The following is a 25494-nucleotide window of genomic DNA, read 5'->3' as shown; positions in this document are numbered from 1 at the left end:
ATTCACTTACTGGCCATGCCACTTCATTGCAAATACACACCCACTAAATGATGTCCAACAGCAACAATTTTAAGATGGAATGCAAAGGTGCAGCTTGTCTTTGAAAATATTCCTACAATTTTTTTTCTTTTAGAATGCTGGCTGGATCTGAGCAGTTGTTTTGTTTGGATGATTCATATGTCACTCTTTTGAATCACATGTATAGCACATGCAATACAATGTGTGAGCATGCTCAAAATGAATCAACTGTTGCAGGATACTACATGGCATTCAATTTAATGTTGTTGTTTTTTTGTGAACCAAATTTCACTCGGATTATTTCAACACACTTGCTTCTCCATACAGACTATTTTGTACTATTGGTAGATCGTCTGAGAGTAAGCGTTGATCCACTCTGTTAGTTTCCTTCAGGCCTTGAACAATGTCTCGTTTGTACCATGACATCACAATGGGCCCACCTCAATACTCACACTTTATTTGAAAATGCAAATCTGACTCATTTAACAATCATTAGGCTCTCATCCGTATTTTGAGAGTGGTGCCAACAGCGTCGGCTAACATAAATGACCTCTAACAGCTGCTTTGTACGTGGTTCATTTGATGTTGAACATATAGAGACTTGCCGCATCTATGCTTCATTTCAGCTCCCTTGGTTGGTAAAGTTCATATTTAATACTGTGACTTATTTGTTGGTCTTGAAAAAAACAATCATAATGTTCAAAGAATGGCTGGTAATATGTTAGAATTTTTACTTAACCTTCATCCCATTTTCCTGTGAATGGCTCACACCCAACGGTAATGTCAGCGTTATTTTCCCCCTGAAAGGTGGCATTATTGTGTAAAGGCACACCGGGATGACATAAATACCTTCAGGGTTCCCCAATGCTTAATAATGTCATGTTTCCTGAAATAACAGTGAGGAATGTTTTTTAACAAAAGATAATTGGTTAGAAGGAAAAAGTGGACCTAAAAGAACCTTGACTCTATACTTTATCATTGGCCGATTCTGGAGTTGAATGCTTACGTGCGCTCTGACAAAAGCTGTAAGACTTTTGTTCTACTTGTCCTTGAATATCATTCGTTGTTTTTTCCCCCTCCACATGTCGTCTCATAGTCAATTGCTTAGCAATGGAATTGGACTCTGGGCCTGTTTGTCTCCTAAGCAATGTTACAACTTCCCCTGTACTGATGCATCTAGTTAAAGTGCCGCCATGGGCATTTTGGCACACACACACTGGTACATTCCCACTTCTAGCAGCTTTACTATTCTTAGCGCCTGCAATCACAGTGCTCTCATTATTGCTCAATAGGGCAGAGGCATGCAACTCATCATCTGCAATCTTTAGTGCGGCTCTGAGAAATTAAATGCACATTGGATTTTTATACACTGGGTTTTCATATACATAATGTGGGTCGTTTTTCTACAGCGAGAACCCAACATGTACCATAATTTTCAGACTGTAAGGTCCACATGACTATAAACCAACGTATTTATTCATATATAGGTGCACTGGGCCAGAAAATGTTCACTTTCTATTACAGACTATTTACACCAAAAGACTTATTAGCCTGTAAAACTCCATAATTTAGCCACACAACTATAGGGTTCACAGTGGGGGGAAAACGACCAAACCGTTCCTCTGGACTATTTCTGGAACACTAGCCATAGGTTTGAAACCATATGCTTTAGCGTTATTTAATCAAAATCCAGCCATCACTCCCGATTTCAAATTAGTGCCCTTCTGCTTTAAAGGATGGTTAAAAAGTGTTTATATCTTTGGATTTTACTGAAAGTTTGGCGCAGAAACATAATGAGGAGAGCCGGAAGGAACGAATGGCTCATCTCTCTTTCGTCCCAAGATGCCACTGTCATGCCCCTGTGCTCGTGGCTGTGTCGGACAAGCGCGACACCTTGTTTATGGCCAGATTAATTGCCTCTATGGCCTTGTTTCTCCCTGTGAATGGTACCGCTAGCCTTTAATGAACACTCAAGCCGCCTACACCTCCTCACCTTCTCTGGCGGCTTTAAAAGCGTAGCCCCTGCTTAACGAGAAACACTCTCCACATGACCCTGCACAGGTGACTACCTACATTTGTGTGTGTGCGTACTTAGCCTATTTAAGCGTGAGTGGTTCCACCCGAGTGCCACCGGCAGACCAGTCTGTGATTTTAATCATTTCCAGCTGAGCCGAGGAGAGTCACGTCAAGCTTTGGTCGGCATTAAGCAGCGGGCATGGACACAGGGCATGAGAGCTTTCTGAAGTGATTTTATAGTAGAAAACTGAAAGGAATTGTGAGGAGCTAAAGCAGGATGGACGAAGTATGACTTTCTGGTCACGTATGGGTTGCTCCCTTCCTTCAGCCAAGCGTTTACATTATCTAGAGTCCTTTTTTTCTGCGTTAGTTTTCCATCAAGTTTTAGTTGTAATATTTCTTCATTTTATAAAAGATATTTTGTATGTGCCCTGCAATTTTCTGGCAACCAGTTCAGAGTTTACCACGCCTGATGTACTACATTTAGACCTATGTATTAGTTTCTGTATATTCTTATACGAAACACAAAGTTAATATTTACTGATGACTAATTTGATTGTGAAATATCCGGCCTTGGGCTCTAACGTTTCGCCATCCTGTACTTCATCTTCACCATTCATTCTTAGCGCATCACTTTCCTGTTACTTCTTGCGAGGCTTTTTTCTCGTTCTGTCTGTCATTAATCAGCCCTCCTCTTTTCTCGCTGTCGCTCTACTTCATTAAACCGGAAACAGAGCTCGGTCCAGTGCTAATGGACAGGGTCCTTAACTCCGAGTTCAAGTACTGGGACATGATTCTTTATAAAAATGTGTGTCTGTGTGTATCTGCAACCTTGTAAGCAACACGCCCTTTTATTTGTCACTTGTGTGACAGCTATTAGGCCACCCAACCGTCAAGTCATGATGGGTCTGTATTTAGCATATCTTTAAAGGGACATAGCACCCAGCTCTAATATTTATGTTTAGGAAACAAACGGGTGCTTTGTATGATGTTAACACTCCCCTTATGGAGGTAATGCCAAACCTCCACAGACGAATACAGCTGAAGTTACACAATGCACAATTTGATATGCATTGTTTCGTAGTAATTATGAATGATGAACTCCGAAAATTGCTGTACTTTTGTTTGAATGTTAACGGTTCAAATGTGTCACACTTTCATTTCTAATGATGTTCAGTCAGTGTGGCCCTACTGCTTCTTGCTGTGTTTTGGGTTAGGTATTGGGTAGAATATTGTAGCCATTGGTTACAATTCTGTTTAAGAAATACTTGGAATGATCGATTCAATAGTATTGGGTTATGCAATTGCTCTTTTATTTTGAATTATTTTTTCATAATTCGGGATCTTTTGCCTTGCTTGAAAGTTAAAGGGAAACAAATCTGATCTTTGATATATTGGGTCACCTTGGTTTTAGATCAGGTTTGGACATGGTTAGATATGAATCCCTTGCTTGACCTCCCAGTTTACCTCACTAGCTGTCATTGACGATGATGACCAATCCTTTTAACTGGGATGGCTGACAGAGCGCAACTGAATAATCATTCGCTGCTAGCCCTTCCAATTCAAATGGAGTCCATGTGTTTTTGGGACAAACACATTTTACCTTTATACCACAAAGATTTAAAATAGCAACATGATTTCTGTCATCATCAATGGCACCAAAAGAGTTAAACAGATTGGTCGTCAATGACACTGAAACATTTACTGACACCCCTTTCAATATAAATTAACTGGTTGTTTAAAGCTTGCATACAGTTGCATACAAAACGGGCACTATTTAACTACAAAATACTGCTTTGAAGTGACCCAGCCTTTTACTAAAGTTTTGTAACACCACTACTCCTTCATTGTTTTATTCATAAAGCCTAATACACCCCAGGGAGCAAGGAAGTGACACATCATTTGCGTCCAATTTAAATAACATCAGCAAAATTTGTTTATACGCTAAATAAAGTCCCAAATTGGATCATATCACCCAAACTAAAAGACCCCAGGGAACCTCATAGTCCTTAGTCTGCACGTCTTTTACAACTGACCCTGTAGCCGCTTTTACAATCTTATTAAGCAACAATGCCGATGCCTACGTGTGATCGTAAAACACGTTTTATAGTGGCATGCATTTACTTTGAGATCTTCATCTTCTATATGTATGTATTACACTCGACACCAACCAGTCAATAGTACAGTTATGTGTGTGTTGTTGCCAGGCTGCTGTGTAGAACGGCTACTATTGAGCTGTGTTGTAAAAGCAGCTGCTTTATTGTGTGTTTGTTCTGGCATAATTAATGGCTGCCTTTACAACGCTCTAATTGCAGCCCACTGGGGGCTTTGGAAACACACAAAAAATGATTTTCACTAGTTCTTCTGATGATGTTACTTTGGAGGACAAATATATGCTGATTACAACTTTTTACAATTCGCCATGTTATTTTTTTAAATATTTGTTGGTGTATTGCATCGACAAATTGGAAAGGATGCTATCTCCACCCAAGCTACAGTCGGATTACAGTGCATGTGCCATACATGCGCAATTTTAATACTTAATTAACCGCACACACACAAAACCACACAAGCATTCAATCTTTACATTTGCAAAGTGCCAATTAGCTGTGAAAAACAACATACACCCAAAGAGGCTCTCCACGCAGATCCTCAGACCAGCTGGTTGCACTTTTATGTTGCCATCAGATGTAGTTTTAGTCCGACACCTTACATATGATGACCACAGCTGCTTGACAACCAGGGAGCTCATATATGTATGGCTATAAAGTGCATGACCATTTGGCTGTCTTTAAATATCAGTCAGCTGGGACTAACTCTGTTCTTAAATCTTCTTGCCACAGTCCACATACATATATACAGTTTTCATTGGTTAATAGCTATGAGTATAATTATGTTACCGTATATTTTGAGCAAATCACACATGAAAAAATGTTCAGCACTTTCCAAAAATAAATGTTGGCTCCATAATCGGCTTATGAAAACTCTTGTGGCAATAATTTTGCATAGTACGCATAGATAATGGATAGCTAGATTGAGATACGTAACAGATAGGTGGACGGTTACATTGAAGGGTGAGGATGGATTACATAAAGAAATGCCTAAAATGATGGATCGTTGCATATGATGTAAAGATAGCTAGATCCATCCGTCTTAAAATATTTTTAACTGTATTTTCCTCCTTAGGATAATTATCACATATTCTGTAATTACATTACCCCCACTTAATCATTAATAACAGTTCCTTTGTTTATCAATTGGTGCGATTACAAAAAGGCTTAACTATGGATTCTGAGGTTTCCGGGTCCAGTTTGTGCAATCTGCTTACCCAATTTTCTAGTCTTGTTAGGCAGCTCGTGTTCTGTGCCAGTGATAGTGACCGTCATTAGTCCAAAGGGATGGGAGTAGTTAGCGCTTTAACTGGCGAGAGTGTTGGCTTTATGGAACTGGACCCTCAATCCAAATGAATCCTAATGTTAAAGAAATATGCAAGATTAGATGACACTACATTAGCATCTGCAGTTCATTTGGACCACAATGTGCGTGGTAAATTAATCTATTTGCATATGCAGCGGCGACTTTGGATAACGGTAATCTAATTTTTAATCTATGTAATGAGTGCCATATCCAAACTGTGAATTTAACATGCGTCATTTTGAAAGATATGTCTCAAACATGTCTCGAAAAAAGACAGTTTTTCATTCCACATTACCAAACAAAATATTAAAACCAGAATATGTACTCAGACTTACAGGTACCTATATCCCTTTGCAAAGACAAAATAAATAATACTCAGGAGTACATAGGAGCCAAGGCATTACACACATTTAATTATGCTCTACATAGATGCAGATAAGAATAACAGAAAGCTCTTTTTCAGTTTAAAAACTAATTACAGATTTTTTGATTTTTGGGGGTTGATTGAACGTGAGATGTGAACCAAATACATTAGCACCTTTGCCCGTTTTTGCTCACACAACCTTTTAGTAAATAAGACCCAGACTCTTGCCAAGTTTGACAAAATATATGACAACCTGTCTCAGGCATGTATTATCAGTTCCACAGACAAACACATACTGGCGCTTACTGATAGTCCCCGTGGCTCAATTGGCGCAGACTATGCCGGGGTACCCTCTGGAGACTGATAGAAGTTGCCTCTAACCTCTTTACACACGGTTGTTTGTGCGTCCTGGATATATACGGTATTTGTGTGTGGAAGCGTGAAAAAAAGGTCTTTTTTTACGGCAGATGGTGCCTTGCTGCGTGAAACCAGTTAGGCTACCATCAGTGCAGAAGCAGGTTTGTGACAGATTTTTGGCTGCGAGGTGACTGGAACCACTGCCAGCCTCAAGGTCGACCCATAATTATTCTGGCTTACCTAGTGATACTCCAAATGGCCCCAAGTAGTCGATGCAATTAGAAGATGCCAGCATTGTTTATGAAGCAAATTGTCTTTGTTTGTTTTGTTCTGTTCTTTATGCGATCCATGGGTGTTTAGTTTTTCACCTTTTATGTATTCAGCAGGGTAATTCAAAGTACCACCCACCCGACTAATATAAACAGTTTGTCTCTCAGCTCTCCCATCAGGTGTTTAAAACAGCTTTTATTGTAGTTGTGGATATATTATTAGGTTCACTTGCACATAAAAAGGGACTTGATTCCAATTATATTATGCTCCATGCACCATTTGCACACATTCACTCTTAAAATGTGGGCTACCTATAAACATTAAACATATAGTTTTGAAATCGTCTTGCTTTAGTTATTAATTCCCGATCATTTTTATTTAAGTTCAGAGTATTAAATATAGCAACTCTTTTTTTTCTATATTTCTTTCATTCAGGTTTTTTTCTTGATTACTTTTATATTGCTTTTCTTCATCGGTACTTATAAATCCAGAGTGCAAGATCTAGCAGGCAATAGTATTTAATATTCAGCTGTATTCAGTTGCTCTTGTTGGCTTCTACCTGGTTGAATAGTTTTGCTGTAACTCATATTGATTTTTAATAATATATATTTTGGATTTTTGACAAACAAGTGAAGTACCACATGGCAACACTCAAAAGCTACTTTTTGAAAAGTGATCAAATTGAAGAATAAAGTTTGGTATTGATAAAGTTTCCTAGTTTGAGTTCAACTGGAGAAGTGGCTTTGCAATTATATGGTCATTGCCTTAAACCTCTTAAAAGTCCCAACCACAGTAATAGCCCTTTTGCCTGTCATTTTTGAATCACTTTCGACATTTGCTTCGTTGCTCTTTGGCAGTTTTGGCTTTTAAGGCAGTAAAAATGGGGTCCATACGTCATTCTTCGGTCTCAACCAAATAGACATAGATTAATTGGAGAAAAAGTACGGGTTTGTAAGTTTGTGTTTGTGTGTACGGTGCAGCTAATTGCATTCATCAAGCAAACAAACACAGCTGGCCAACGTGCTCCGGTGCGGAATGGCGACCCGAGCTCACGCTGGCTGAGGTTCTGTTGCCAGCTCTTCCCATCAGGAAGTTCATCAACTATCGATGAGCAGAGCCAAGCCATGCGGGCTACGCCACATACCGAGATGTGTGTGTGTGGGGGGAGGAGGGGGGTTAAAAGAGGAAAACTGTCTCTTGTGTAGCGCAGGGGTGACATTAAAAAGATGACCTCAAAAGGGCGGAAAAGTTGAAAACAAGGCAGAGAATGAGGGGAAGTCGAAAATGACTTTGTCTTTTTATAGGCTGCCGAGACGTTTGTCTGCCCATACATTTGTCTTCTCTCTCTGTCTGTCACTCTGCTCCCTTGACTGAGTTAAGGGACATTTAGAGGAGCGGGACAGCTATTTAAATCACAAGTGCGTGTCTGTGGATGGGTCATAGGTGCGAGGGACAGATTTATACGCTGCGTATGGGGCGAAATGAAGGCCATTTGCCTGGTGGGTCGTTTCTCTTGTTTCTCTGTTTCTCCGGTTTGACGGCTGGCCTTGGTCCAATTTAATTTCTTCTGGGACTAAACACTTGTTCTTATACCGCCACCTTGCTTCATTCTAACTCAATTTATGACATTTCTCCCAGTTCAGAGTTGAAAGACCAATCTAAACTAGACATGCACATATACTTCTGGTCTGTGATGGTCATAAAAACATATGTTCCAATATTGGATTGGATTGGATAACTTTATTCATCCCGTTTTCGGGAAATTTCGTTGTCACAGTAGCAAGGGGGTGAGGATGCAGAAATAGGAAAGGCATTTTAGACATAAATACACACATCAGCATTACAGCCTGACCAAAGTATGATCAAGCAGCAGTGAAGTTAAGTACCGTATTTCCCAAACTAAAGTCACACATTTCATAGTTTGGCTGCATCTGCCATTAATACTCAAGTTCGACTTACTATATATTTATTTTTTCTCTCTCTGACCACTGACAGCCTGTTATGTTGTTGTTGTTTTAGATTATTGTAATCTGAAAAACAATCATGTTAACAGATGCAAATTCAGCATGTTGTTACTTTAACATATTTGTGTTCTTGTTTTCTGATAAAAAAAAATCAATTGTCCTCCAGAAATGTGACTTATATATTGTTTTTTCCTCTTCATTCTGCATTCTTTTGCTAGTGCGACTTATAGTCCAAAATATACAGTACTCAGAAATTGTCCCATAGAGCACATGTGTCAAGCCGATTCCGCCGAGGGCCGCGGTGGGTCCTGGTCTTTGTTCCAACCGACCCAGTGCCGACATTTTAACCAATCAGGTGTCTTCTAAAATAAGTAGCACCTGACTTTAATTAACTGATTACACTTGCAAAAGGTATGCTCTTGTTGATTTGGAATGAAAACCTGCACCCACTGCGGCCCTTTGAGGACCGGTTTGACACCCCTGCTAGAGGATCAATACAACTAAAGTAAGAGAAGTACCTCAGATAATCACTTGATTATAAGTTTTCTACACTGACAAAAGATCTAATGCAGTAACTTAATGTTGAACTGTAAGTTTGGGATCTTTTTTTTTAGATAAAAAAAACTAAAAATGGCAAAATGTCAGTCAATTTGAATGCTAGTAATGTTTTAACTTCGAAAAGGTGTCTGGGTTTTAGATCTTTGGTATTGTATTTTAATTTACAAGCGCCATCATATTTGGATCAAATTGTGGGTTTTGTTATTGCTGCATGCAAAGAAAAAACTCAGTCGGATGAAATGTATATTTTTTATTATCCTATCATAGAGAATAGGATAAGCAGACAGGGTTTAAAACATTATATTATGGGATAGATAGAAGGGACAAAGGAGTACAACAGTAAAATGTGACACAAACAATAGTGGCTGCCCATAAAAAAAAAACCACGGCACAGCAGAGTCAATATAAAAACAATAAGCATTATAAAAAAACAAAACGATCATATCAGGTTAGGCAGCAAGGAGCAAATAAAAAACAACTGTGCAAAGGGCACCTATTAACTGTTATTTATGAATTATTTTTATTTTATTTTTTCCACATGGGTAGCTATTTCTGCTCTGGAGAGGATCCGTTTAAAAAAAGTTCCTCTACAATGGAAGAATAACTTTGTGGCTTCTGGCCAGTCTGCCTTGTTGCCTTGCACTGACCTAGGTTTTAAGTATAATGTTGTAAGACAAGTTTGAAATATTAAGCCTTACCAAGGCCCCCTAGCTGAGAAAACATTAATTGGGGAAACAGCATGTGACACATAGAATGGAATCCATAAAAGCCACATTTTAGATTGTATATAGCCTTCATCTTGCACCTGGTTGTTCACTGACAAGTCGCTATTTAGGCCTTTCTTTCAGCTGCAGGTGCTTGAAATGAATCCACTGCTGCCATGCAGCATGTGAAAGCCCGGCAGCAGCAGGGAGCTTCTCCTAAAACCCTGCAGCACTTTTGACCCTGCACCATTACATTGGCAAACATATATTATTTCTATTTCACTCCAGTCTCTCCTCCTATCCCAGGGTTCCTTTAAAAACATAAGCAAATAGTGTCCACCATATCCCATCCACAGCAGCAAGCAGAGAAGCACTAGCATATTTACAAAAGAAAATAACTATATATATATATATAAATATATATATATATATACATATATATATGTGTGTGTGTGTGTGTGTGTGTGTATATTATATGTGTGTGTATATATATATATTATATATATATGTATATGTGTATATGTATGTATATATATATGTATGTATATATATGTGTGTATATATATATATATATATGTATATGCATGTATGTATATGTAGATATGCAAAATAAACACAAAATAAAAAGAAACTAGCCACTACACAGAATTTGTCAAAACACCTGCTTGTTAAACCCTTTTTTTCCTTGTGTCTACTTTTTGACTTTTTCTAACTGCTTCCTTTTTTGAGTCAAAAAACTGACAATTTGACCCATGCTAGGGAATTTGAAACTTGAATGTTTTGACAAACTGTGTGTACTATACTTTTACATTTGTCTGTGTGCCTTTCTCTTTTTTCTCCTGTTTGCCTTCCTTTATCACATTGGAAATCCAGTCAACACATCCGCTTCACCTTTGCATTTGATGGTCTTCTTTTTTCCACGCTGGAAATCGAGTTAGGAGTGTTCGTGTGCTTTCCTTTCCGCACGGTTACGTTCCTCTGGGTTCAAGGTCTCTTCTCTATCAGAATTTCTCTCCTCCAGCCATCCCACCTCTTTCCTCGCTTCTTGCCAGGCTCTACCATAAATCTAGCGACACGCATGCCGACACGTACACATCAACCAACACGCACACATCCACACAACAATCAATACAGTCCTGCTTGGCACTGCCAAAGCCCAAAATGAGTATAGATTTCCTGTCAGCATCGCCTCTAAATTATGCAAACGTTTAGTTTATGATCGGCTACTTTTTTCTTCTTCTTTTTATCGGGGTGGCGCTTCCACTGACGGGACGGTCCACTTAGGCACAGGTGTAAAGATACAGGTGTGCTCTTGCGACTTTAACAGCATCTTTCAAGAGCAGTAGGTACAAAAGTTTAGTTTCCCCTTCAGAGTAATTACACAAAGAGGCAGATATTGAAATCGATACAATGTAGTCGCTGTAAATTGTCCTGCTGAAGTCAGGCTTTTGCTTAAGTGGCGAACATTGCACTCCGGATATCGGCAGCAGGATTTCTGTTTGGCAAGCAAACGTTCACAGACCGGGTCAATTAGTAGGGCTAGACTACACAAATCAGAGACTGTAAAAGGCAGCGGCACCTTATTGGCTAATTCTCATATTTTATCTGGGTTAAATACCGCTCAGCAATACCTTGCAGGATGTGATTAATGTGCCAACAGCCAAAGGATCAAACTAAAATAGTTCTCCCCTGTATCAAACCATAATACACATTTTAAAAGAAAAATTCATGCTAGCTGTATTAATTCTTCTACATTTTTCATCTTTCTATGGTTGCCTTTTTACAATTTCTTAGGTTTTTGCATTTTCTTACCCAACCTTGGATATAAAAAGAAAAAAAATCCAATCCTTGTGTGGAAAAATTGCCCCCTTCTGCTTTAAGACATAATTGGAAGGAGTAGTAGACCAAGAAATTCCTAAAAGCTGAATATTGTGCTGGGATTACCTAAAAATACGGAGAGAAATGAGAACAAAGGTAATTGCTCCATTAACGTGCAAGGATTTAAATAGCCATTTCATTTATCTGTGTAGATATACATAACTCCAGTATCAATACATCGGCTATCAACAGTATCTTTAATTTTCACTTTCTTTCAAGATATACATCGATCTCAATCTCTCCAATTTTTAATCTCTCAAACTGAAAGTCTCCATTTATCACCCTATCCTTTTCTACGTGTATTTAGCAAGCTCTCTGTTGCTATCACTCTCAATATCTCTCAATATGACTTGCGCACCAGTTTATAAGAACATTGACTGACACACAGCCTACATTTTCAAGCATTATGTTCAAAGCTCATCTTTATAAACGCTTAACCCATTCATACTCACCTTAAAGCAAAGCGCCATCCTGAATCCTCTCTTACACACACATCACACTTTGAGACCTCCTTTTGTACTTTCTGACACTTCTGCATCTATGTAGCTATTTTTAGTAATTTATGCTCCTTTTCATGCTTGTCTATTTCTAAATCCTCTCTGATATTCTGTTCCCTCATCTGAAAATTCCCAAATGACACATTTGAAAGTGACTGATTGTGAATGGTAAAGACTGATAACTATGAATGGGGAGTCAGCTGTCCTTTTGGGGTGGGATAGATAATGTTTTGTTCAATGAAAACAAAGCAATGGTGACTCTGAATCTCCAGGAAGATGAGATCATAGAAAGGTTTGAATCTCAAGCTGGGCTGGTGGGTTTTTTTTCCTTCAGGATTTCTCTTTTCATCAGACAACCACTGAGGCAAACGCACTTGAAGAGTAAAACAGCACATTGAAGCGGTCATTGATCACTAATCACAGCCCTTGATTCTATCTAATGAGCTACTTGTTCCTTCTGGGAGGGCACGTAATGAGAAAAGCAGTGCTCATTGCACCCAACAGCCAAAATAAACCCCCTTTTTTCAATTTGAGGAAATAGAAGACATTAGGTGTTCGAGTTAGAGGAATACTCATTAAAGTTAATGTGCAGCCACTACATAATAAGCAATACAGTTTTTTTAACTACCCTTACCATTTTTTTTAATCATCTTTAATGTCCTTTCATCAGTTTTGCTAAATACTAGTTTGTGATATTGCCAAAAATATTCTTTCAATGGTTTTTGTCATTTTAGGTTTTTTTTTCAGTGTTACACTTGAAATTTGACTTTAATATTTAAATTAATTTAATACAGCCTAATGTACACTGATAGTTTAAACGTGTTCTACATAGACCTAAAGAGAACCTGGAAGCAAGCTAAACTATCGTATTCTCCTCTATAATGCATTTTTTTGTACAAATTTAAACCAATTAAAGCTCATCAAAAGGCAACTTATGCCCATCAAAAGTAAGCTTTAATGCTTTTGTAGAGGCACACACAATAGCAATATTACACTTCTGTTTAGCTGCTGCGCAGCGATAATTATCAGAGTAGTACTTTGTAGATTAAATACCAACTAAGCACTGCAGTTCTATTTGGCAAGTAATATTCTAAAGTCTTACTGACATTATCGCCTAGTTTGCCTTTAACATGCCCAGCACAGCCCCAATATGCACTGTAATGGCACATCATATCGCTAATGTTGCAGCCTCTCTCGTGACCACATTCGAACCCCATTGGCTCATCAAGGAAGAACTGCTCCACTTAAACTTTGTTTCTTCCTTGTAATTCAATTAGTCTGCTCAATTATGCAGAAGCAGCCTTGTCCTCATTAGGATGGAGCTGAATGGGAGGGAATATGACGCGACCAGGGAGTACGCAGCCAGCGGGAACAGGGAAATAGTTAAGGAATTTACCTGATTTTTATGGTTATTTAATTTTTTCCACCTCCTTAATACAATTGTGTATTTGGGCAGTTGGAGAAAAATGTTGCATTTGCCCTCCTTCACAATCAACAGGCAGTGCAACATAATTATAGTTAAGAGTTAGCCAAGAGTGGGCCTCTCTCTGTGGGTGACGAGATTATATAAAACGGCAGTCTTCAGCCTGTAATAGCACATACGTGCTTAATTGTATCGTGCTGCCTCCCAAGGGCCAGTCTTGGTACCACACCGTCTACCATTGTGTGTGATGGGGTTGCTGTGTTGATAGCAGGTTGTTTTTCCATTTTCGGGTGTAGAATCTGAAAATTTAGCCAATATGTTCAAATTTCTGATATGTTTACCCTGATTTAATGTGAAATGAAAACAATGGGCGGAGAAAATTTCAGGGGAAAATCCCATCAATGCAAACGATTTGCCTATTTGTGTCACACAGGAGCAGCTCAAGAGCCTCCAGAGTGGATTCAACAACATTAATGGTGGGACCTTGCAGCTGCAGACGTAAGTAAACAAAATGTTTTAACAAATTTGTACAAGGTAGACCCACCAGTAAAAAAACATCCAAAAAGTCTGTCCTTCAACTACGGATTGACCTACACTGAAAATGTCTGTCTGAAAAAGGCGTGTCCTTTACCTTCTCCTTCTAGTGAGGACCTGCTGGCAGACCAGGATGACAACATCAACATGAACATACCACCCTTTGAGACCAAAGTGTTGATGTAGGTTTATCTCTAAATCTCTTCACCAAACCCACAGAAAACTTTATAAGCAACACTTAAAACTTTCTTGCTGTGATTTACACAAGGCCAGGCGACATAAAGCTGACACGTTGATGGATAGTTTTGTGAGTGATAAAAAAAACTTGTAGACCTAGGTAGTAATGTGACAGAAATAGGTGGAGATGTGGATTTAGTGTGGAGGAAATTGCAGTTTTTGATATGGAACACGAACCTGTGCGCGTGTGCGTGCATGCAGTATCCAGCGCGCCTGGCGTGACTTCCTTCAAAGGCAGGAAACAGACAAGAGGAGCCCCTCCCCATCTTCCCTGTCATCGTCGGATAAGATGAGCATGTCCATCAGCATGGCCACCCTCTCCGATGGCAGCACCCCGGTAAGTCATACCTAAGTGGTCACCTTTAATAGCCTGCTAGTGAAATGTTGAAGTCAAGTTGTTCTAATCTGACTTTTGGATCAAATACGAGATATTTTCGCTTTTAGTTTCACAATTAAATAGGGTTTTATTTGACTGATATGTAATATTCATTATGAATATTATTAATTGCGATCATATATGATGGTGAAATTATCTGTTGATTATAGTAATCAAGATTCACATTTGTCTTCATATGGTAAGTAGGTTTTTCCACTGCAAATTAAATGTTAGACTAAGTTATAAACAACTCAATTCAATGCACCTTATTTTTTTCCAATTGCTGTTTAAAAATATATATATTTAAGAAAAAAAAGCTATTGGCTTCATAACTACAATTCACTTAATTTACAAACAAAAATAGTTTAAATAGTAAAGAACTCAGCATTAAGTTCAAAGACATTTATTTTTGTGTATATTGTGCTGATATTTGACTGGAAAATTCCAAGATGAGTGCTTATAGATTTGATTGTCTACCTTTTGGGATGTTTTCAGTTGCTAGGTGCAAACATGTCGGGCTGATTCGAGTGTATTAGAAAATGTTATCTACTTGCTGTCCAGAAGGCGGCAGTATGTCTTAGCTAACTTCCCCACTCCTTAGACAAGCATAGACACTCTCACATGAAAATACACACTCATGCTCACTCCACACGTACAGAGTAGACCAACCAAAATAGCCATTGCCATCCACTCCAACTTCCCTCCATTTTAACCTGATAACAAAAATTATCCTCTGGATTTCCTCCAGTGCTTCTGTTCTGTTCCCTATAATTCCACGCTGAGAAAAATATCTGAGACGGCAGTCAACAGGCGGGTTTAGTCTTGGAGATTTCTTTTTTTCCATTCTTTAAGGCCGCACTTGTCTACTGTGACACTCCAAAGAAAAGCCGAGAACACAGATTAGATTTAAATCTAGTGGATAAAAAAAGGTCAGGTGGAGGAGTGTGGGGGCTTGACTGCAAAATAAGTGTATCTTCACACTCACGCATGATGATGAGGCCATCCTATAGTCACACATATTGTGCACACTGTTTCGTATCCCTGTGCGGTTGCTGGGAATTGCTTAGCTCAGTGAATTTGACCTGCTGACAAGGGTAAGGGCGGAGGATCATTGCTTTACAGAAATTTTCTGTGTTGTAGGTGCATATGTGTGAGTATAAAGTGGTTGCTCAATAGTACTCTAGGTTAATCCAACTAACTATCAAACCACCTAGTCATTTTTTCTTTATATTACTGACACTTTGGTAACTGTGACAGCCTCACCATGCTTGAATTTTCTTTCACATTGGGTTGTGTTGAACCACTATTATATTGTATTACATTAGACATCTGTTCCTGCCGTCCCTATAGACTTTGCACATGCATGTGGGCATACACGCAGTCATATTTTATTAGGACGCCACAGCGATGTGGTCACCATCTGTTTACCACCATCTAATTACAACCTTTTAGACTTTAGTATCACTCTTAGAAAAAGATGGCATAGTATAGGGAAAGATGGTGACATACTTAGACAGTATTTGTTCTTTCTCTATGTGGAAAACAATTTGAGCTCATTCATCATCTCCATGTGATTTTTTTTCATGGGGGAAAAAACACGTGAGAAAGTGGAAGTGCTCCCATGGCTCACTAACCTCAATGGCAATGGTGACAGTAGATGTGTCTCTTTATGATCGATCCTTGCGCTCCATAGCAACGCAGCCAGGCAGAAATGATAGCTTTTATTAAGAGAACTCTGGATCTTATGCTCTGTTATGAAATAATTTGCTGGTATTTTATTCTTTCATAATAATACACTGCCGCATCAATTTACACACACTTCAACGCACTCATAGGGTGGTGGGGACACGAATATGTCAACATAGGGATGACTAAAGCCTGTCGCTATGATGGATATGCGTTTATTACCGCTGGTCAATCTATGAACTTTGGGGGGATTTCTTGCAGTATTGCCACTAAATTAATGCATTAATTATGACCCAAAATGAAACGTCGCTTGATCTGATGGTAGTGTGCCACTTTGAATTCCAGCATTAAGGTGGGGAGCTGTCCACTTTTGTGGTGCTGATTTTGCTTGCAGGAGCGAATAATAGCCGCTAGAGAACGCTGCTGTGCAACATGATTTTTTTTCATGTGTATTTACAGGATGCATTTTAATATCTTTATTTGTTCCACTTTCAACTCTATTATCTTTTTGTTCTGAATTGCATTATGCATCATTTTTACATTTTGTATTCGAATGTATTTGAATTCGAACAGGAAATCTTTTATTCAGCTTTTATTTCATCATGCACTTGGTGCATTGCAATGAGTGTTTAATAGGTTAAGTACTATAAACAAATAGTTTATTGCTCTGTGATAAGATGTCAGTATATTCTATGAATACACTTGTATTTGAATTTCTAATTTTCTATTTAGATGAATGGATAAGCTCTGTGTTTTCAGCTTCCCAGAATATAGAAAGATAACTGACTTTAAAAAAAAATCTGTTTACTTATCCCTCTTATTGAATGCCCTTCATTCATCCTTCTCCTTGGCTCTTTTTACCTGCCATTTACTTACATTTTCCCATCTGTGCAGTCACCAATGAGAGGCTGGTCGTGGAGATAAGATATATTTGGCAAACTTTGGTGGGTTTGAATGGAATGGAGTTTGGTGTTTAGCCTTAAAATTCTGCACATGTTCCAAAATCAGTGACTTCCGCCACTGAGATTGCCTAGTCATTGTTGTACAGCAGCCTATTTGCTTCTAAAGGTTAGCTTCAGAGTTGTCCCGGAATAACCCGCTGCCATTTTTTTTTCTGGCTCATCGGTACAAAAAGCTTTTAGAACCTTAAGAGATTACTCAGCCACCAGGCAGCACAGAAAGCATATGTCCTCTAATTCAACTCATGCTACATACTGGACTCTTGCTCAGGCCTCAATCACGCCTTTTTTGTGTTCACTGGGCAAGCTTTCATTGCTATGGATGGAGGGAAGCAGTAAAGGTCACACATTGTGTCAGCCTTGCAAAAGGGATATTACACTAAAGGCTAAGCATTATCACATAGCTTGAATTGACTTGGCCCTCAGGCTGCCCTCTGCTGTATTTACTGTACGTTAAGTTGCTTGCTTTGCCCTTCTTTCTTCCTTCACTCACCAGTTTGCAATTAGCTTGTCCCTGTTTTAAAGCACCATTTATGCACACCATTTGTGCATCAATTTATTTCTTGGGAAAAGCATTGATTTTGAAAAGTGCAAATAAAATCCACGAACGTTCATTAACTGTGATAGATATTACATCCATTTGAACAGAGATGGCTAGTATTGAATTATCATTTTTCAGTGCCATTGGCGGTGCTAGACATCCAATCCATTTGGTATGAAATCGACCAATCGGTGACAGCCCTCCCAATTCCTTGATCCTGTTACAGTAATACTAGTATGCTTACTAAATTTGAACAAATTCAAGTTTAAGTTAGTCATTTTCATGCACCACTTGAGGAAACGTGTGTAGTATAAGAACTGTAGACATCCCTAATGAGTCTTACTTGCTACTGTGCCAACTTTCTAGCAAAGACAGAAATAATCATTTGCGGCCATTGACGTCACTAGTCGTCCAATCCATTTTGGACATCTACTAGTGATAAACACATTCAAATTCCAAGCAGAATGATGACGAGATGCACATCATCCTCACTGGTTTTGAAAGAGTTAAGCCTCTTTAATTTTATAATAATACATTATGCTACTATTTCGTTACTATGGAAATTCTACATGCACATAACACCACTGGAAATAATTGCTCATCTCCTCCTAGTCATTCCCTCAGCAGAGAAGGAAAGGTGCAATGATTTTTATGATCCTGTTACAGTAATACCACAGGAAATAGTCGGATAAAAATGGGATTCTTTTAAATGATTTTACCAAAGTCTCGTGCAGGCTCATACATTTAATCTCTTTTTTTTTTTCATTACTGTAAATTGATTGACGAGACAGCCGACACAAGCTTTTCTGCTGCTCCTTATTCCCCAAGAGAAGCCCGGCAGGGCCGGTTTCTACACCAGGCTTTAATGGACGTAATCCCTCCTGTCGTAATCTCTCACCCAGATATAAAGTTGTGTCTCCCTTAGCGGGCAGCCAGGAGACTGCGGAGGCACACTGACGTGAGAGTTATTGACGGACAAAATCATTAGTGACCTTTTCCTCGCCGAGCGTTCGTGCGGTGAGTCGAGCAGTGGAGGTTACACAATGTTAACCCTTTTGTAACTGTAACCTGCCATAGTTGGTGGAGACTTGAATTAGCTCGCAGAGTGACATTCTTGTGACACTCATTGGGTAAGACGCTCTGATCATAGATCTAAAGGGAAGACCACTCAGCTGCTCAGCTGACATTGAAGTGACATGTTCAACATGGACTCTTTCAAGCGTGCTATGCAGTGCAGGACAGTCTTTTCCCAGGTGTGGATATAAAAAAATTAGAATAAATGAATACAGATGGAAAGTAATCTACTGGTTAGGAAATAAAATTGGAGGCCTGATTATTGTAGACCAGAAGAAGTTAACTCATTTTCTGCCATAGAGGTCTGAAGGGCCGTGAGTGGCTTCAGTTTAGAATTACAATCTAAAAATGAATAGGTGGCCGTTTTCTCACATTGTGTTACCAGTAAAGTCCTCGGGGGGTCACTGTTCTGCTTTGGTCTAGCGTAGCTGGTACCCACAACAGGGAGGAGTTGCAAATCCAAGAAACCTGCAAAGCAAAAACGTTCTTCTTCTCTGGGGAATGGACCTCTTTATTTATAGGACATTATCTGTACACAATTAGCCTGCATTCAACACAATCATATTCTTTTTGACAATATGATGGAAATCGCAGTTTACAGTCTTGTATCGAGGCCTTTTCCTCTCACATCAGCACCACCACGGGGTGCCTCTTTCAAAGAGAATATGCTTTTATCATAATTTTGCCCCTTATAAAAGGCTGCATTTTTTTGCTTTCATCCCCTCTCATGGAGTTTTTTTTTTATTCTGTGCCTCCAATGAAATATTAAAGTGTTTCTGAATGATGTCAGACTTTGTGAGTATGCGGCCGTACTCGGATGTATGTGTATTACAGTAGCAGGCCATTAGCTCAGTGATCCTGTAGTCACCCGCCAACAAGGCCATAATTGCGCATTATGTCTAATTTGGGAGACTGTGGACATAAAAAGCAGCAGATTGATGCCATAAAAATTTATCCGGGCCCTGAGATCTATTGATTGGGGTCTCGCATAGTTAATCAAAGCAATATTGGCCACATTGTCCAAAGTGTCTGAGTGTAGGTTTTATGTGAGGTCCTTTTTTGTACTGAGCAAGTTTCTTCTTTTAGGATTATTATTCTGTAGGTGTAAACTCTACGCTTTTGATGGATAGATACAATTGAGGGCATTGTACTGGGAATCTTTAGAGAATACCATACATGTGCACAGGAAGTGGAACTTGAGCTGTAAAAGTAATAACGTAAAGTGACATGTCCCTTTTGGAATTCAATCTTTTTGCTTCTCTTCTTGGGATTATTAAGGGTACCTCTCACTTCATTCTTCCGATGTTTTGCAGTTTGAACAATCCCACTTTCTTTACATTATTGGGTCGGCATTTCAAGAAAACTTTGAAAAGAAAACAGATAAAAAGAGGTGTGAAAGATAAAGGGAGAGAGGGGCCTTTCTCCATCCCACTGAGTGATCGGCTCCCCAGAGAGAAATAAACTGATTTGTGATTAATGAAAAGATAGAGGAAAGCATTCATTTTCTTTGCCCCTCCCGCTTTCTAAAACACGGGAAATCCATCTTTGTAATAATGTTGGTGATTGAAGATAATGAGAAAAGAGATTTGGAAAGAAAAAAAAAGTCCACCAAAATTCGGAACGATATTTCCATTCCGACACTTGCTGAATATAAACAAGGAATTCATGTGGGATGCTAACTTTTCCTCTTGCAAAATTCTCACGTGTTTATTTTATTTTTAGTTCAGTCCACCTCATTAGGCCAGTAATCCAACAAGAGACAGTTTGTCCTCTTGGTCACCCTGACTGATGCCTCCCACTGTCCCTAAACATGACTTCAAGGCAGCATTGCTAATAAGGAGGGAAAACAGTGTGTTAGGTTTGTTTTTAAAATCACGTAAAATATTTTTGTTATGGACTCCATCTTCATATTATTTTATCGCCAGGTTGTCTTGTTCAAACTTCAGGAAATATTGTCAAGACAGGCAGGACACAGATGGACATAACTCCAAATTTTGAACCACTCATATTCAAACTGAGCCATTGCTTAGTCCAGACAAGCAAGAAACTTAATGGATGATGTTATATTCAAGACATGCCGGGTCAGGTTGCTGGGTTCAATGATAATTTGATCAGTACATGATTTCTGACTTAATTATCTTGATGAAGTTATTAATTGACTAAGTTTTGACCCAGTGAGTGTAATTCACTCATCACACTTTAAATCTAATTGTCAAGTCTCCCTGTCTATTTCTGTTTTATTCATTCTGAATGAAAACAAAGACAAACAGTTTAAAGTTTCAGTACAATAGACAGTGATAAATTGTGAAGACAGCATTAAATTCTTGGCTTATTTGTATGCCTCGTTGTCAGCCCTGAGTTCCTGCCTGCTGTGGAGAGATAGAATTTAAACTTGGGTTTCCGGGTACTCGGACGTTTCGTCGAAAGACGTTTGGTCCCCGGACGTTTGGTCGACCGGACGTTTGGTCGACCGGACGTTTAGTCGCCGGGTTGTTACTGTTGAAACCAGCTCTCAAAATTATAATCAGGAGAGAGAGAGTGAGTTTAATATCTAAATATCTAATATCAAAATATTAATAGTAAACTCTCTGTCATCATTTGACAGCAAGCAAACCCGGCAACCAAACGTCCGTTCTACCAGACGTCCGGTCGACCAAACGTCCGGTCGACCAAACGTCCGGTCGACCAAACGTCTTTCAACGAAACGTCCGGTCACAGGGTTTCCGAGAGGCGTGGCCTCTTTATTTCAGTTTGTTGTCACTGTGTAGGAGAGCCCCATATATACATTTTTACGTCTAGGCATAAGAAATATTCTATATGGTGCTGCATATTTTTTCCACTTTGCCCACTGTACTCAGGACCAGAGAGTTTTTGGGTGGCCGAAATTTCCTCACCAACTGCTCAAATCAGCTCAACTTGCTCATCTCATCCCTTTTTTATCTTTGCTTTGACTCTGTCATTAGCCAGAGTTCATAGCAATTAAAGAGTGCTGGAAACGGGCATCAAGCAAACGAGCTTGTGATTAAGCTACTTCCCTCTATTCAAATGAGTAACAGGGTTTACTGACCGAGATGCCACGGCTTAACTGAAATAGCATCACGCTTTACAATTATATTTTAATTAAACTTGGCAACTGCATAGTATCTCTCCAGACGTATAATGCCTGAAATAAAAATATCAAATAATGATATTCTGCCAATTATAACCATTCATATTGAATTTTAATTCTATGAGAACAGTACAATTAAACCCAGGTTCTGCATGACTGTCTTTTGTTTTGTTTTCACATAAATAGTATTATTATGCTGAACCAAGAAAAACATCTTTATGAAGAACTTTGTCCTTGTAGATGTCTATACTGACAACCGTTATCTACTGCAGATGATTACATTGCAGATAACTGAAATGATGTTTGTGGATAGAAATAATTCAGTTGTAGATATATGAAGTATTCATTTGGCTGTAAGGTCTTGATTCGTCACTAGTAGTCTGCAGAACTGCCAGCCCAAAATCGGATATTCATCATTCTCATGTTCAAGTCCCTCGAACCTACACAGTACTTTTCCCTTCAAATCTAATTAATTAATGTAACGTCCAGTCAGTGTAGATATACTCAGCTGTTCAAACATCCATGCAGAATTTTGATTGCAAGATATGATTTTAATAATACTGGCGATCATTTAAATCAATGAGGGAGATTTTTATCATTTCCAATACAAGAAGCAAGAATAGTTCTTTGAGATAGTATTATATTCAAGGGCAAATAAATATATTTGTAATATTTAGCTGTGTAGTTTTTGTGCATTGACTTTGTCATCAGCCTGCGTGGTCCCCCAAGTGTTAAGAACGTCCTGGACTGTGCTTTTGTATGTACGCCTGGCCACGCTGGCTTTGACTTACCGCTCGATGATTTAATTCCCTTTTTAACACATGTTTCTTAGCTTGCGGAACACTTTGTTCACTCTGTGTGCAGCGCTCTTCCATTTTCTCTGCAATATTTAAAAGCTGACGGCCATATACGCTTCAGAATATTCCCTAGATAAGATCAGGGAGTGGTTGGGAATGTCTCTTGAATGATGGATCTGATGAAATATTACAATCACTTGCCTTGCTTGGCCACTTATTTTGTTTAGTAAAACAATACTTCCTTCGTAAAGTTTGATTCATTTATTGTTTTAGTGTATTTACAGTATTAACTAAACAAAAAGAATCATGTGTTTGGTGGAATGTTTGTGTTGCGACTGCAGAGATTGGCGACATTCTTAGAAGTCGTTTGATGGTTGTGTGATTCAGTGTATGTAAAATGAAATATTTATGGAGAGTGTAAATTTTAACTTACTCTCTGAATTTTCTCTAGCAGATAAAATGCATGTTCAATAGGGTTCAAGTTTGAACGCCAGTCAAAGACTTTTGCCTTTCAATTCCTGGTGAACTTCTTTGCTGCAATAAAATCAGCATTTATGTAAAAATCAATGTGTGCCCTTAGAGTGTGGCAATGTCCATGTAACGTTGGTGTACTTATACATATAAAAAATGATAAATACACTATATTGCCCACCAATGTGAAAAATAGTCTTTGACAGACAGCTTCGAAATACAGATATTTTAATACTTATAATTCCTAATAGACCGATGCAAATGGAGTACACATCGTAAAAAATAGGAGTGAAAAGGAAAATTAAAAATATTTTACATTTTTAAACACTCTTTTTCTCTTGCTTTATATTCATTCCGTATCTTTTGGATACCACTTATCTATTCATTGCATCTTACCTAGCTATGTGTTGTTTGACGACAAATGATCTATATACCACCTTCTATACTTTTTATCCTCGTTACGCATTTATTTGAAACAAAGTCTAGTACTGAACCCACAAGGCATTTTCCATAAACACCTGTTGCATCCTAATGTTCTTATCAATACAACCATAGCAGCCTGTAAGCGTAAGAATTGGCACCGCATTGCAAGGCCTATTGAAATATTCATGCACCTCACAGGTATGTTTACCTACTGAGGCTATAATTCATGCATACATGTTAACTTGAAATGCGTGTGGTTTTTCTTCACGGTTAGATCGGTTTGGCACAGGTGGTCGACTGGCAATCACGATGACATTTAAACAACAAAATATGATTTTTGTCAACATTACCCTTGACATTCACATCTGTAATGACATTTTTTTTACATCGCCTAATGGAAATCATAGTAGTGGTATAATGTCTGCCTGTATTTCTATTTTTAAACGGCTATATATCCATAACGTGTACTAGTAGCTCTCTCAGTATTTATGTCCCTTAATTACATCTGGGTTCTCTGCATATTCCAGATCCATTCATCACTAAGGGAATATTTTCTGACATTCCCCCCACCACAATCACCGCTACTGTTGAAATATAAATATGCCAGCTGCGCTTGTAATGCCGAGGCTGTCAGTTCAACGGGCCCCTTTAATTACACACTATCTAATGTGCTATCTGCACCACTGTCCAAGCCCCTGGTCATCTTTTTGTAGGAAATGAGTTAGATGAGCTCATTTTTTTTATTAAATAAGAGCCACCCTGAGATTAGAATATCGCTAGGAACAAAAGAAGGTGGGTCAAATCCTGTCTTCATTTGCCTGTCACAGAGTTTATTATCCGTTCAGATGCGACAGCACACTGCAGTCTGATGGAAATGAAATAGACCGCCAGACAGACATGCACCAAACAGATTTGTCACCTTTAAACCATTTACCCTAAGCAATGTTTTTGACTTAAAATATTTATAATTAGTTCAATATTGATAATTATTGTTGAACGTAATAATGTAATGTATAAAGGCAGATGGTTTAGTTATTTTATAAGCCACAGTTTGAGCATTAACACTGCATTTAATTTTCAGGAGAAAAAAAATCATGAAAGTAAAATCAATTAATTGTATACTAAACGTAAATTTGTCATAAATATTTTAATAGAAATAATTCTGAAATATAAAATGTGAATCTATGGCAGTTTAAGTTAAATATAACCAACCTTTACTTGTTTAATTCACTGCAATGAATAAAAAAAGGCTTTTAACGTTTAATTTAGTCAATTTTTCTAGAGGGATCTCACAAACCACTGTTGGTACTCTTACCACATTTTGAGAACCAGTGCTTTAATATATTTCTGTCTTTGTCAGTGATGTATTGCTTCGGAAATGTGTTCAGTGTTGTGGTTGTAGTTTGCAAAGGTATTAACTTTCTAATGGTTTGGCTGTACTATATTGGGAGATCGCATAGATGAGTACAACTACAATTTTAGAAATTAGGCTCTTATCTATCAGTGTCACCTTACAAGCCTCATTACATATTCTCATCTTGGTTCATTAAATCCGGAAGCTTTTAATCCGTATCTACTTTCTGAAAAATTTTTTTTACATGTGACATCTAGTCATTGGCCAAAACTTTGGGCAAGAGTTGGGGTCCACACTGGCTTGGTTGCCATCGTAATGATATGACAATTGTAAACAATTTAAAAAAGTTATACCATCAGTTTACCGAGTCTCAAGTGTTGTGTCATGTGTGAACAAACAGGTCAAGAGTACAACTACTTTGTCTTTGACCTCAAAGTCCCACATTGATTTAATAGCCCCAGTGGACA

The 25494-nt window shown here is 38.5% G+C and overlaps 1 protein-coding gene across 1 annotated transcript in view; it reads left to right on the top strand.

The window, feature by feature from the left end:
- The window catches only part of schip1 (schwannomin interacting protein 1), a 168498-nt gene that overhangs the window by 35759 nt on the left and 107245 nt on the right, over positions 1 to 25494 (top strand). The window contains exons 6-8 of the mRNA XM_077612362.1: positions 13900 to 13964; positions 14111 to 14182; positions 14439 to 14574. Of these exons, the coding sequence (XP_077468488.1) occupies positions 13900 to 13964; positions 14111 to 14182; positions 14439 to 14574 (273 nt within the window). The remainder of the gene's footprint in view (positions 1 to 13899; positions 13965 to 14110; positions 14183 to 14438; positions 14575 to 25494) is intronic.

Source organism: Stigmatopora argus, chromosome 10 (assembly GCF_051989625.1).
Source record: "Stigmatopora argus isolate UIUO_Sarg chromosome 10, RoL_Sarg_1.0, whole genome shotgun sequence".
Lineage (NCBI taxonomy): Eukaryota > Metazoa > Chordata > Actinopteri > Syngnathiformes > Syngnathidae > Stigmatopora > Stigmatopora argus.
This window is presented reverse-complemented; position numbering and strand designations above follow the sequence as displayed.